Source organism: Rhamphochromis longiceps, linkage group LG9 (assembly GCF_057381845.1).
Source record: "Rhamphochromis longiceps isolate RC_006_pf linkage group LG9, R_longiceps_female_GT1.1, whole genome shotgun sequence".
Classification (NCBI taxonomy): Eukaryota; Metazoa; Chordata; class Actinopteri; order Cichliformes; family Cichlidae; genus Rhamphochromis; species Rhamphochromis longiceps.
Window position 1 is genome coordinate 1,657,814 of NC_140565.1, and position 15,073 is coordinate 1,672,886.

A 15,073-nucleotide genomic window follows, 5' to 3' on the forward strand; every position below is an offset into this window, starting at 1 on the left:
CCTGGTCTGGCTTCCCACACCTCCCCGCCGGTTTAGGCTGTACGCTCTACCTCCCCACTGCGTTCCAGAAAAGGGAAGAAGAGTAGAGAGGAGAAGAGCGGAATATTTCTTTTCTCTTTAGCATTTACGGAGGATAACTTCTTCAACGGGATAGAATAGGTGATAGAGAGAAGTAAGACAAAAGGGACAAGATAGGAGAGAGCAGAGAGGAGAGCTAGAAGGGGGGCGCCTGGTCTGGCTTCCCACACCTCCCCGCCGGTTTAGGCTGTACGCTCTACCTCCCCACTGCGTTCCAGAAAACGGAAGAAGAGTAGAGAGGAGAAGAGCGGAATATTTCTTTTCTCTTTAGCATTTACGGAGGATAACTTCTTCAGCGGGATAGAATAGGTGATAGAGAGAAGTAAGACAAAAGGGACAAGATAGGAGAGAGCAGAGAGGGAGCTAGAAGGGGGGCGCCTGGTCTGGCTTCCCACACCTCCCCGCCGGTTTAGGCTGTACGCTCTACCTCCCCACTGCATCCCAGAAAAGGGAAGAAGAGTAGAGAGGAGAAGAGCGGAATATTTCTTTTCTCTCATGGTTAGCTGTGCTTTTTGTACTTTTAGGTCATTATTTACATAAATTTACACACACACACACACACTGCTGCTCACTGCCCTTTTGTCATGTAGGAGTCTTGGATTTAAACGTACAAAAAATCCCTTCATGGTCACTAAAATATGTTGGAAAGACTACAGCTTTTACATCATAATGTGTTGTTTTAACATACACATGATCAATTAATGTGCCCTTCTCTGTGGTGGGCTGTGTTACATGTTGAATGAATCCTTTGTCTGTGACAAACTTGCAAATACTTGAAGATTTTAGAACATTGTCATTAAAATCTCCCATTACTACTACTGTATTACTTTTTTTATCTAGCCAATCAAGTAACTTTCCTAGGTTTTGTTTAAACAGTGCCATGGTATAAGAAGGAGGCCGATAAATAACTGCTATTAAAATGTTCCATGTACAATAGTTGCAAAGTAAACATTCTAAATTGGCATCTGGTATAGCTATAATTTCAGATGTCAAACTGTCTGCAGTATACATGCCAACGCCACCATGCTGTTGGCTTTGTATTTCAATAAATGTTGGGTTACTTCTAGTGTAAGATGCACTTCGTGGATTATGCTGAAACCCATAACCGTCAATTTTTACAGTGTCTAATGAAGAATCGGCAGACATCCATGTCTCTGTAACAGCAATACAGTTAGGCTGCAAATGCTGTGTGCACAATACCAGATCAGCTACATGTAGAGTTAAATTCTGCACATTCATTAACACTACTGTGAAATCGTGTGTCTTAGTACATGCTGTATTTTCAGACAAAAATTGGGGCATTCTTTCGATTACATCCTTTACACCACCTTTAGAGTAAATAGCTTTTTCATTGAAATCTTGAATTATTAAACCTGACAAACTCCTAACACGACTTAAGGCAACATATGCCTGTCCTGGAGCAAACACATTTTTAAGAGACACTACTGCATCATCAACAGTAACTCCTTGTACCTTATGTACTGTACAAGCCCATGCAAGTTTCAGTGGAAACTGCCGTCGCAATCCACCTTTCTCAGTTACCTTTTCTTCTTCTGCTTCAATACCTGTAGAGCCTATTTCAACTGCTGGGTAATACACACAGTTTTTCCTCCTTTGTGCACCTATATGATTGTCATCGAATTTTACGTAAATGGTTTTGGGAAGCTTCTTGTCCTCAGTAAGATAAACTATGTGTGTTACCGTACCACATACACCATTAACAAGACCATCCATTACATCTACATTTTTACACAACATTACGCGGGCACCTTTCCCCAAGAGAAGCTTTTCATTCAAACATGTGTTATATGTTTTGGCATGATGTCCAGTTTTTAACTCCAGTTTCCCTGTTTTCCTACTATTGACAAAATCCTGAGCAGGTATCTCAACATAATCAGGACACATCTTAAACAACTGCTGCATATTATGCTCATTTACTTGTTTGTTTGTTGGAAAAATGTGTAAAGCTGAGCTAACTTCACCAGTTTCACAATGCTTTAAGCTTTTAATGTCCTTTTCTAATAATGGAGCCCCTTTAATGTGAGTTCTTAACCTGTTTAATAATTCTGCAAACCCAACATCGCTCTGCCTTACTATTTTATTTAGTTCAACAACCCTAAATAGATTAGACCACAAGTTCATACCAACATCCTCAACATACAGGGGTTTTCCTTTTACTGGAGGCAACTGAAAAAAGTCTCCAACAGTAATAACACTAACATTTCCAAAAGGCGAAAAATCTCCAATTTGTTTAATCTGTCTTAATCTACCATGGATGTAAGCCATTAGTCTCTGATCAACCATGGAGATTTCATCAATTATCAGGATCTGCAGATCACAATATTTAGCACGTAGGCAATTTAACTTTTCCTCACCCAGAGGGGTGTAAGGTAAGCGGACATCTTTACCAATGCTAAATGTGTTGTGGATTGTTGTTGCATGTAAGTTATATGCAGCAATCCCAGTAGGCGCAGTTAATAAAACACAAACATTTTCAGGATGACGACACATTGGTGACAATAACCTTGCTGCTTCATAGTGAATTGCTTTAATCAAATGGCTTTTCCCTGTTCCTGCACCTCCAGTAATAAATACATGCAATGGATCTGGGTTTTTGCCTACTGTCTTATCCAAGCACCACTGCCTAATCTGATAAAAGACTGAAAGCTGTGTCTCATTTAGAGATCTAATTAAAGCCAAACCGTCTCTTCTGGGCATAATGTCATTTCTCTTTTCTAAATGTGAAACCTGTTGGCTGCACACAGCTAAATCTGGAATATTCTCATTGTCTTCTTCCCCTATTTGCTCTTTATCTTTCCATTCCTGCTCACACTCTAAACGCTCCAACTCCTGTTCTGGACAAAGCTCACACCAGGCATCTTCTGTTACACCATCCAAATCAATTGTATTTTGAACATTATCCAGTTTATCTGCGTTTATTTCAAACTTACGTCTATTTGCATCAACAACTGATTTCACTGAATGCAGAAATCCATCGCTAAACTTCACAACACCATTCTTGTAAAACTGTTCAAATGTTGTATAGTTTGAAGGCTTTAGTTCCTGATCTACACGATATGGCAAAAACAACTGCATAATACTCTGATAAAACAATTCAGTATTTTTAGTCTCTGAAAATCGTGCATAACGAACAACTGCAGGTTGTGACCGTGTTCTCTTAGTAACAAAACCACATCTATTGTTCAACTGTATTGGCTTAGTGGATTTTTCATTTTTACTCAAAACACGATATTCGGAGGCAAATGTGGCCATACACATATCATTAAAATCACTGCTTTTTGGTCTATTTGTATACCGGTCTACAATACTAGTCATCCACATGTCCTCTGCTGTTAAATCCTGTGATGTTGCTTTTTGTCTTAACACTTTTAAGGGCAAACTCATTTTAACTACATTGTCCCCTGTTGGCACAAACACAACTTTCCTAGAACATTCTTTTAGATGCATATTTGTTAGCCTATACACAGCCTCCTGAGCACTAACATCTCTGTTATGAAGGTATACGCTGCCTAATGACTTCAAAGCCTCCCTTGCACTAACATTTCCATCTTTATATGCTTCCTTCTGAGCATTACCTAACAACAAACCCATCTCTTTTTCAGATTTTGACATGTAAGAAATTATGTAAACACAGCAGGCATAAGCATCAATTACAAATTGAATATCCAAATTAGCATTGTAACATTTCAACAGTGGCTTACTGTATTGATTTATCCAAACCTCGTTTACCTGCCTTTTCAACACAACATGTGTATTTCGACTAAAGCATTTGTATGCCTCCTCAAAAGTTGCCTGATTCATACCTAAACTCTGAAACAAATGCTCCACACTTTCAAAACTCCTACTCTCATCTGAAAGAGCTTTCTTGATTGTTGTTAAGATATCACTTGCCTGCTTTCTTCTCATCTTAAAAGAGTCTTGCTGACGCTGACTTTCACAGGCACATTGTTGTAAATCATCTTCTCTCTTATCCACTTGACACTTGCATATTTGCTCGGAAATATCACTTTTCCTATGACATATAAATGTTCGACTGGATGGTGGCCTGGGAAAATTAAACCGGCAAACTGTGTTCTTTTTTTTGCAAGTTTTAGAATGCCGCTTTGAATGCTGTTGTACAGATGAGACAATGTCCAATAAAGTCTCATCTTGTGAAGGCAATTCACAAGTTACATATTCATCAATAAACTGAATCACCTCTTCATCTGTATTTTTATCAATCTGTGGAGCATTCTCAATCCAAAACAGACAGTGCACATGAGGTGAACCTCGCTGTTGAAATTCCACTCTGTAAAAGTAATCCTTAATTTTACCAATCGGATGCAATGGAGACATGAGTACCTCCTTCAAAAAACAATGCCACCGAAAGTCAAACATCCTTGCTGCAGTCACAGGATTTCGACGCAGCAGATCACACCTGTCTGCCCACTCTAACTGTTCAACTGTTTCTGTTCTACCTTGCTGTTTCAAAATACTATAAAGAAGATTTGTCCATCGCATGTCAGCTGACGAAAATGAACAAAACCAAGTGGGTATACCAAGCTGACGAACACAAGCTAAGAGGTCACGCTGTGCTGCCTGCCAAAAAGCTGGAGTACCTCTAATAGGTTTAAGAAAACGGTACCCATCATCAAACTCCAACAACTTCTTCAAAGACTCTTCATCTTTCAACAACTCATGGCTAACATTCTGATATGTACAATCACCTTTTCCTTTTCGCAATGCTATTGACACATTAGAGATAACCTGTTCAATCTCAGACATATACTGAGCAAAAAAGATATATTCAACATTTTGTGCAAACCTGCCATCAGCATGTAAAATCCGGTTATTAAAATAACGGGACAGTGTCAAACGCTTCTCTCTGTTTTCATGATATGTATTCACCCCCTTTGGAAACAACACTGGGAAACATTTGGCTTCATTTGCATGATCAGAAAGTAATTTTACAGGATTATTCCCTTCTGCTGGAGCTAGATTCAATATGTTAGTAAAATATTGATCTAGTGCTTCCTGACCAATATCAACAGGCATGAGACATGTGTCCTGAAACATACAGTGCTGCTGTCTGTCATGTAAAAGCTCGTCATCAACATTTGAAGATATAAGACCGCTTACTGCATTTTTATCACTCTCCTCTTCCACAGCTTCCTCTTGATGCATACAAAATTGATTTTGCCAACTTTCATTGAATTCTACATCTTTATAATGCACATTTGACTCTTTTAAATATTGTAAAGCCTGTCTTATGTGGATAGTGTCAACAAACTGGTATTGATAGTGGCCTTTGTAAGTTAACTTGCGCTTTAGCTTTACTGGTAATAAAGATCCTTCCATGCTAGAACGGGGTAAGACATTGGTGGTTTCCACAATGTTTGCTGGTACACATGTCACTGGTCCATGTACTCCATTTTGTCCACCCTTAGGTAAGGCTAGCATTTTCATAAATGGTATATGTAAAGCTATTAAATGTTGTTCTAAGCTATTTAAACATGCCAATTCAGGTGGAATGGGATGAACTTCTAAATGGTTTTTTACAGATTCTGGAGGAACTTCATTTTTATTAATTTTATAATGGCATGTATAACAGATCCATAGTTTAGCTTTAACTGTTTCCAACCAGTGACATGGATTTGTACAATCTTTATTACATTTGTGTAAATAGTCTTCAGTTATACATTTTTCTGCAATCAGTGCTGCAGTTTTAGTTTTGTTATAATAGTTTTTTTTACAATGTAACACCTGATGTCTAAATAACAACCTATGGCAGACACAGCAAACAAAATCTGGTCCATCTTTTATTTTATCTAAAAAATTTGTCATCACAAAATCAAACTGCTCTCCCTTTTCTTTCCTTTGCTGCCTTTTCAAGCTGACACCAGCAATAACACGCCTTTTATATTCTAGATTTCCATGATACTTTTTAAAACTTACTGCTTTTAAATTTTGCCTATGCAGCTCATTTAATTTGTATTTCCTTATATTGATTTCTTTTAGCTTTTCTTTATGAGATATATTTTGCTCATATTTCCTGATGCTCATTTCTTTAACCTTTTCTTGATGAGATACATTTTGCTTGTATTTCCTGATGCTCATTTCTTTAACCTTTTCTTTATGAGATACATTTTGCTTGTATTTCCTGATGCTTATTTCTTTTACCTTTTGCCTATGCAACAAATCTTTTTGATATTTTGTTATGCTCCTTGCCTTCACCTTTTCCTTATGTAATGCATTTACTTGGTATGCAATTTGTTTTTTAAAATACTTTTTCTTTTTTAAATGCTTAGAAACCATATGTTTAGTTGATGAACTACATATATTTAATGTATCCTTCATTGCTTCTTTTGTTTTTCCTCTACACATGTACCGTGGTGTAGATAAATTAGTCGCTCTGCATAAACCAAAACAACCCTCCTTATTAAAATGTTGCACACAAATTACTGGCACAAAATGACTATTTTCACATTTCAAGTATATCCCTTCATTTGTGGTATCTGTACTTGTGCAGCTATACTTGTGCCATTTATCTCCATTAAACATAAATATGTCCAATCCAAAAGCATTTGCTGCAGCCTGAAATTCTGTGTCAGTAGCAGGATTCCCAACATACTTCATTTGTGACTTTGAAATATACTCAGATATTGAAACATAATCTTTTACCACAAACTTCATGTGCTCTTCACCATTATTTTCCATATACTTCAAAACAGCAAGCCTTATCTTTCTATGACTTTTCTCAGAACCACTGATTACTTCAGATAAAGCCCTAAAGAAACTATTGCTGTCCTCTACAACCTTATTTGTTTTACAAACAACACCTAAATGACCATAAACAGTGTGAACTTTGTTATCCTGCTTCTGAAAGTCAACATTAAATTTACAGCATAAACTTTGTGCAACTCCATTGGAAACGGGACTGAAGCTAAACTGACTTGCGTCATTCAAAACCTCACCATCAGCATGTGTATCTAACACTACTTCATCTGCACAAAATGTGTTATCCTGTGTTTTGTCAAAAAAAAAATTATCCTTACTCTTTAACCTAGTGCTGTATCCTTTGATAACAGATGCACTGATTTTGCAGTAGCCATAACAGGTCTGCAGTTGAGGCTTATGAACACAGACCACTGTCTCATAATGATTCCCATGGCAATTTTCTAAATAGATTCCCTTTTCTGACAAAAGCTTGCCATTACAGCTGTATTTTAGCCAACGGTCGTCATAAAATGTAAATACATCAACTCCTAAATAGTTTGCAGTTGCTTGGATTTCAACTTCTGTAGCCCAGCTGTTAACATTTCTCATTTTAGATTTCTGAATGTAGTCTGCAACTGATGAATACTCTCTTCTTAAAATATTTCTATATATTGCAGCATTCCTCTCCAACTCTTTCACAATAGCAAATCTTATCTTGCGATGGTGCTTTTGTGTGCCAGTCACAACCTGAGAAATAGCTCTGAAGAAACAGTTCCCATCAGCCACTATACTTTCATTTTTGCATGGAACACCTAACAAACCAACACATGTAGACGCTGGTACACTACTTTTTTCAAACTCCACATTTAATTGTGTGCACAAAGCCTGACAAACCCACTCAGAAATGGGACTAAACACCAGCTTGTTGTTTGTCACTTCACTAACAAATTCAACATCTGAATTCACCTGAGACACATCATACTGTTTTAACTTCTTAGCTTCACTGTGACCCACTGAAATCTTGCGCTTTCTTGTTGCATCATTACATAATAACCCCAAATTATACTCAGAACAACTCAAGGTCTTTCCAGACGTTTTGCAACTCTCTGCCTCTATTAAAGACTCCACGATGATAACATCACTGATGTTTGGTTCATTCTGGATTGAATCACAACTTGATTCTGGTGTAAAGGTTTTGCACGTTTTTTCACAACTGTCTTTGGGTGTGGCACTATCAGACACCATAAGGTACCTAACACAAACACCAGCTACTTCAAAAGGCTTTTGCTTCTGACTCAGGCCCGTTGCCAACTGGCAGATGTGTCTGACCACATCTTCAAGTGACCTGAAGCACAAAACAACACTTCTTCCCTGCTCACTGACCAAACCCACAGCACTGCGTGCATGAGAATCAACTAGTGCATATTGTCCATTCTCAGAAATGACTGCACATGTACTGCCACACAATGTCAGAAGACATGTATTATACATGGCACAGATCTTTTGCAGCCCAGTCTGCAGGGTAGTGTAGACACCACTCTCAATGAGTTCCCCTTCAAGCACATCAATATCCCCACTGACAAAATCTCCATACTCAAACTCAAAGTTTTGCCCATCAATACAATACTTTTTAGGCAAATCAGGGACACACAACACACTGGATGAGTTGCTTATCATGTTGCAGTCTCTCAAATTGGTGTACAAAAGGTCACCTAAAACTACAACTCTGTCAAGAACTTTTGTCTCCCATGAAAAGACGCTATCAACTTTATGTTTTGCCAGGCTAACCAGACCTATAGCCATACACTGAACTCCTCCATATTTAAATCGATCATCAGCCTGGTGAAATGATCCTCTCACACTCTTTATAATGCAACAGCTATCCTCTGCTCCAACTCCTGTGACAGCATTAACAGTTTCAAGGTTGACAGAAGTGTTATCAACTTTAGCTGTAAGATTCGTGTCAACATCCCTGTCCACAAACACTGCACTGCTCTCCACGTCAACATCAACTTGACCTGCCTGCACAGAAATGCTGCTAACAGCATACCATTGTGCATCTAAAGACGTCTGTAAATTTCTGATGTGAAGCATCAGGTCGTCAAGGCATGTGTTAAAAACAGCCACAGCTGTGCCAATCTCAGATGCCAGCCCAGCTGCATTACGTGTGCCACAATCAACAACAACAAAATAATTCTTGTGATGAATGATGACACTAACTGCAGTGTGAAGATCCAACAGACACATGCCATCCCTCAACAGATGTTCCTGCAGCTTTTCATACAACACAGCCTCCCCTTCCGACAGCCCAAAATCTATGTAAACTGGCGGGCCAATATCAACTTTCCATTTTTGGCCAAACACAGTGTGCTGTCCAATCAGCCTGCAAACGCTATGCTTGCTGCCAATGTCCTGTCTTGCCTTAGCTATATACCTAACTAATTGGCACCCCTCTACACATATATCATCAACATCCTCCGGTTTCCATGTACACACTGGAGCTATCATATGCTTGATTGCAGCCACAACACTGCAGGCAATTAAGGCATTCACATCTGAAGTGGATGGTGCACATTGAACAGCAGTCCCAGCAACAATGGATGCTTGCAACTTCTCTGCACAAATGCAAACATTTGGGTTAGCATTGGACTTACCAGAGGTGATTCTTGGTGTGCGCCGCATGCGAAAACCCTTTTTTCTTGGCATCTACAATAAAAAGAGAAAAAAAATATATTAAACAAACATCCACACTCCAGCTCACATGTTAGTTTGCTCCAAGCATTTACACAAAGGTCAGTGTTTTGTAGTAGCTAATATGTCATTCTTCATAACAGAATTGTTGATATAGGTTACAAGCAAGTCTGGCGCTGAACAGAAATTGTCGCGCTATGCGCCTGTGTTTATTGTGCATAAATACTGAATTGTCCTGACACAATATTGCATTTCGTTTCTTTTATTACCATGGTACATTAACAAAAACATATACTTTTATTCACAGGATAAAACTTTTTTTTTGTATCACTAATTGCCCAGTACGATTACAGCATACAATATTATTGTCACTGCTACATTTCTGTAATGAACCAGAAAATATTTCCACTACTAATTAATTACCGTTGAGCTTAAAGGTCCTATTAATAAATGGTTAACGAATGTGTATTTATGAAGACGATTTGTGAGACTGGTAAACTTATGATAGGTACGATGGTCTTTCATTCTACACGGTGCATTTCAAGGTCCTGTACCCATCTGTCGGTAAACTAGACCTGGGCTTGTTAAAGTGACCTGAAGTTACTAAAAACTTCATGAGTGTATGCACTCACTCCAAGAACCGTATGATTATCAATTTGAGCGTGGTGAAAGTTGGGCTCTCGCTAACTCTTTTGTCCACTCTGTGTGCTCGTAAGGGTCTAACCCTTTCACTCTTTTGATTTTTTTCCTCGTATCTTTTCTTTGACTTTTCATCAAGTTTGTCTTTGTACGGAGCGGTATTGTTCTCCTTCGTTTTTGTACATACCTCTTTTGGGGGGCAAAGTAAAAGCAAGAAGGTATTAGAACCGGAGAATGAACGTTTTGCGGTGCTGCAAATGCTTGCATTTGATGCATTGCTTTAATTGTTTTGCCACTAGTGCCCGGCATGCAATGCATGAAAGTCATGTGGTCTGTCAATCTCTATTATGACTACGAACACTAAAGTAAGGGGGTGGAACATGACCTTCCAGTCATGTTCAAATCAAACCTGACCATTTTAAAACTTAAGACACTCATAAATATTGTCATTTACATTTGATTGCCTAAAGGCTTTATGAGATTCTCCACACTATTAACTTATACAAGTGATGTGGGGGGGGGGGGGGGGGGTGCATTGAGATTAGAATCTCACCCCCCCTACCATTGACTGAACAAACGACTGAATAGCCCACTGAACGACTACTTAACGACCCACTGAACAATACTGGAGAACATTTTTTAAACCTTCTCTTTCCACTTTTTGCTCTTAACAGGAAGCATCAAAAAACGTCAAAAAACCCTTGTTAAAACCTCAAGCATGTAAGGCTATAGTCAGCATTTTTAACAACTTACCTTGGTTCACACCAAATCCAGCTGTTCTGCTGAAAGTTCACAGCAAGCCTTCTGAAGTATCTGTACGTGATGTCCCTTAGGAAGTTTGATCTCCTAATACAAAAAAGATATTGTACAATTAAACATTATTGACATAAGATCAGAAAAAGGTCATTTTCAGACTGAAACAGAAATAAAGAAACCTTAACCCTAGCAATTAAAATTGTGACAAAGACAAAACCCCACCCATAAATGGCATGGTTTTTTTAATGACCAGTTATGCTCAGGTTAAAATCTATACCTGTGCACCTACCAAAAATAATTAAACATCAGATTCACAAGGCTAAAATAAATGTGAGACAATAACAAAATTTTCTCAATACCTGCATAATTAGCATGATGCAAATTTAACAACTCACAATGAACGCACAACAAATCACAGCTATGTGAAAAATTACAATTATCCTCTTACGCTCTATAGCCACCAGTACTGTGGCTCAAGAGTTATGCAAAAACCTCCATGTATCACACCTTTCATGCAAATATCACGTAGTATCCACAGAAGCCTTATAATTTTAGCTAAATGGTCATATAAACCATTTCTAAAACTACCAAAGACAGCAGAAACAAGCATGATTGAAATAGCAGTTACTAAACTGCTTAAAATCTGCTAAACACACATAAACCAGCCAAAAATGTTCCACACTTCATGTATTTCATTATATTCATGTTGTGCTTTACTTGTAATAAGAAATCAGTGGCTAATTACCCGACCTAGCTTTCACAGATTTCAGTCTTTCAAAAAAGACCACAAAATGGCTTAATGGCCCAAATTCACTAAAACAGAAAACCAAAACAAGGACTTTTCACCGGTAACCCTCCCACAAACAATAAAAAAATAACTTAAATACAAAGTAAATTCTGTTACTGAAATTTAAAATGTGGTTTTACACCAAAAATAAAATTCAATTTACAACAAATAAAACTTACCAAGAATTGCACAAGGGCAGGGTTTTTCAAAAATAATCTCTTGTGATGTTTGTTATAGTGGTCTAAAATAATGTCCTCGAATCCTCAGAATGTTAAAATCCAAAGCTCTCCTCTTCTCGTTTGCTAAAAGCAAAGTGTCTTACAAACCAGTGGCACAGGTATTTATTGAAATCGTGAGGGACATTCAAAAAACTTCAAATGATCCAATCACAGAAGCCAACAGGGGAGGGACTGTCACAAAGTAACCAGTGAAGTTACAATGCAATAAACAGTACTCAACACCTTTTTTCCCTTGAGTAGTTAAAACCTTTATTCAGCAGTACACTAATTTCCATAGCTGTTGTCCACACCCTTGGCCTTGCCAAAAGACACAATCCAATCTTTTGTCTCAGACTCAGTCTCACCTTCGTTTCACAGCCTTACAACTTATTCATTTCAACAGTGTGACCTCAAGTTTGCCCCCCCCCCCGCTTCCCCTTCACACATGAAAACAAAAGACAGCCATTGATAGTCTCTACCACTAACTGTCTCACCACACCTATTTCTGAATTAAAAATTACCCAAAGTGACCTAAAACATGCCACTTTGGGTCAAATGTGAAAAAATATATTAATCTAAGAAAACTTAGCATTATTATAAAACATCTGTCACAAGTCTTCGTCTGTCTGAGTGGTGGCCTCTGTCACATCTGAACAAAACAAAAACAAATAATATTTTTGACAGTTAGTATTTATAAACAACTTTAACAAATATACATGGGTAAAACAGACATTTGCATATATCTAATCCTTATAAAATCACAAATGAAGAAAACAAAACATGATACTAATCATGGATTTAATATTTTCTCCAAATGATTTATCATAAACTAAAATAAATAATTCGCATTCATGTTTATTTGTATGTAGACAGTCGTTCAATAGTAATTCATAGAGTATTTTTTCTAAGTCCCATTTCTTAAAATAAGACACTGACGCCAACATTCACTGTTTATACCATCCAAACAATACATTAAGACTTACCATCACGTGCGAATGTAATCGAAGCTTGCAATGCATCCAGCTCCTGGGCAGTGTTATTCAGCATTTCTTTTTCAGCATCCAGCTGTTCTTTTAAAACAGAAATCTTTCTTTCGGCTGCACGCCTGAGCCGCACCTGCCGAACCAAGAGGTCCATTGCCTTGGCATGAAGTTGCAAGCACCTTGTATATAGATCCTCTCTGCTGACCCCTGGGTCCAAGCAGGCATACTGAAATTACAAAATATTTTGGATCATAACAAAATTAGAAAACAGTTATTCGCTTCAATCTATGCTGCCGCTACAATGTAATGTTTGTAGTGCCAGATCACAACAACAGCTGTATAAAAGTCTCAGCTTAACCTTGTGCCATCCTTTAAAAAACTTACGTTGATCACCCTGGGGACCCAAAAAGGCCCCAGTATGGCACAAGGGTTAACAGTGACTTATATGAAAGAGCAAACAAACAAACAAACAAACACAAGAAACACTAAACACAGCATCCTGCCCAGCTCTGTAACAGGTAATGTAGCGTAAAAACAAATTTTTCTACACTATAAATAAAATTTAAGAAATATTTGTTACTTACAGTTGATAGTTGAAATTCTTGACGCAATGATTCAACTTCAGGATCATTCATCCCAGCAAACTTCGTTGGGGAAGCATATGCCATTCTCTATTTATGATAAAGTATGAGGTTAATTAGTTACATTTTACACAACATTCAAACAATATACAAACATGAGAGCATCAAAGAGACTTTACTTACACATAAACATGTAGTTAGTTCACAATAATGATCAGTAATGCAATTACATTCATTCAAAAAACACAAAACATATATATAAATGGTAAATGGCCTGTATTTGTATAGCACTTTACTAGTCCCTAAGGACCCCAAAGCGCTTTACACATCCAGAATGAAGGTGTAAATTAGTCAATGTATGACATTAAGATAATGCTCACCAACTCTTGCTGTCTGCTGCTCAAATTTGCTTAAAGAAAAGGATTGAACGCACAACAAATCACAGCTATGTGAAAAATTACAATTATCCTCTTACGCTCTATAGCCACCAGTACTGTGGCTCAAGAGGTATTTATTGAAATCATGAGGGACATTCAAAAAACTTCAAATGATCCAATCACAGAAGCCAACAGGGGAGGGACTGTCACAAAGTAACCAGTGAAGTTACAATGCAATAAACAGTACTCAACACCTTTTTTCCCTTGACTAGTTAAAACCTTTATTCAGCAGTACACTAATTTTCATAGCTGTTGTCCACACCCTTGGCTTTGCCAAAAGACACAATTCAATCTTTTGTCTCAGACTCAGTCTCACCTTCGTTTCACAGCCTTACAACTTATTCATTTCAACAGTGTGACCTCAAGTTTGCCCCCCGCTTCCCCTTCACACATGAAAACAAAAGACAGCCATTGATAGTCTCTACCACTAACTGTCTCACCACACCTATTTCTGAATTAAAAATTACCCAAAGTGACCTAAAACATGCCACTTTGGGTCAAATGTGAAAAAATATATTAATCTAAGAAAACTTAGCATTATTATAAAACATCTGTCACAAGTCTTCGTCTGTCTGAGTGGTGGCCTCTGTCACATCTGAACAAAACAAAAACAAAGGGGGAAAGGTGAGGGGTTATACTTTTCTACATCACTGGTTGTTTGTTGTTGGCTTTAAACAAAATAACCAATAATTATTACAACAATTAAGCAGCATTACTCAATTTCTTCCTATTATATAAAAATGAAGCCAATATCTGGATGAGCTCTAATTACATGAATTAGCCGTGATATATGCCAATATGTCAATATGTATGAGAAATACAATATGTCAACATAATTTAAAAAACACAATCAATGAAGATTATTCCAGAGTCTCGGGCATGCCAGGGCATGTCAGGGTAAACTTCATTCAACTACAGAGGATACTTGCAGTCAAACTAAAAGAAGCTGTCAAAATGGACAGCAAAGTTGCTTTCATGTTTTAATTAAAAACAGTCTGGAAACACAACAAACAGTAGTCAAGACCTTTTTTCCCCTTTAGTAGTTAAAAGCTTTAATCGGCAGGGCACTAATTTCCACATCTGTAGTCCACATCTTGACCTTCTCAATAGACAGTTTTAACAGCTTCTCCCCCCCCCCCCCCCCCCACTGTCCTCACACATAAAAACAAAGAAGTACACATCAGTG

The 15,073-nt window shown here is 37.8% G+C and overlaps 2 protein-coding genes across 2 annotated transcripts; both read right to left on the bottom strand.

Moving 5' to 3' along the window:
* Positions 1–660: 660 nt before the first annotated feature.
* LOC146661506 (uncharacterized) lies at positions 661–6,195 on the bottom strand. Its single transcript, XM_085419475.1, has one exon. It carries the CDS (start codon positions 6,193–6,195, stop codon positions 661–663), a length of 5,535 nt encoding a protein of 1,844 aa, XP_085275601.1.
* Positions 6,196–6,374: 179 nt separating this feature from the next.
* Positions 6,375–9,497, bottom strand: LOC146661507 (uncharacterized). The gene is made up of 3 exons (XM_085419477.1): positions 8,814–9,497; positions 6,467–8,744; positions 6,375–6,381 (listed from the first exon to the last, which is right to left on the bottom strand). The coding sequence occupies exons 1-3, from the start codon at positions 9,475–9,477 to the stop codon at positions 6,375–6,377; spliced, it is 2,949 nt and encodes a 982-aa protein (XP_085275603.1). The 5' UTR covers positions 9,478–9,497.
* Positions 9,498–15,073: the final 5,576 nt, after the last annotated feature.

Excerpts from the sequence above, each read along its gene's own strand:
- LOC146661506 (XM_085419475.1), bottom strand. The coding sequence starts at position 6,195 with ATGAGCATCAGGAAATACAAGCAAAATGTATCTCATCAAGAAAAGGTT.
- LOC146661507 (XM_085419477.1), bottom strand. The coding sequence starts at position 9,477 with ATGCGGCGCACACCAAGAATCACCTCTGGTAAGTCCAATGCTAACCCA. Across the intron at positions 8,745-8,813 it reads CAGCATTTCTGTGCAGGCAG|CTAAAGTTGATAACACTTCT; the intron begins GTCAAGTTGATG and ends CGAATCTTACAG.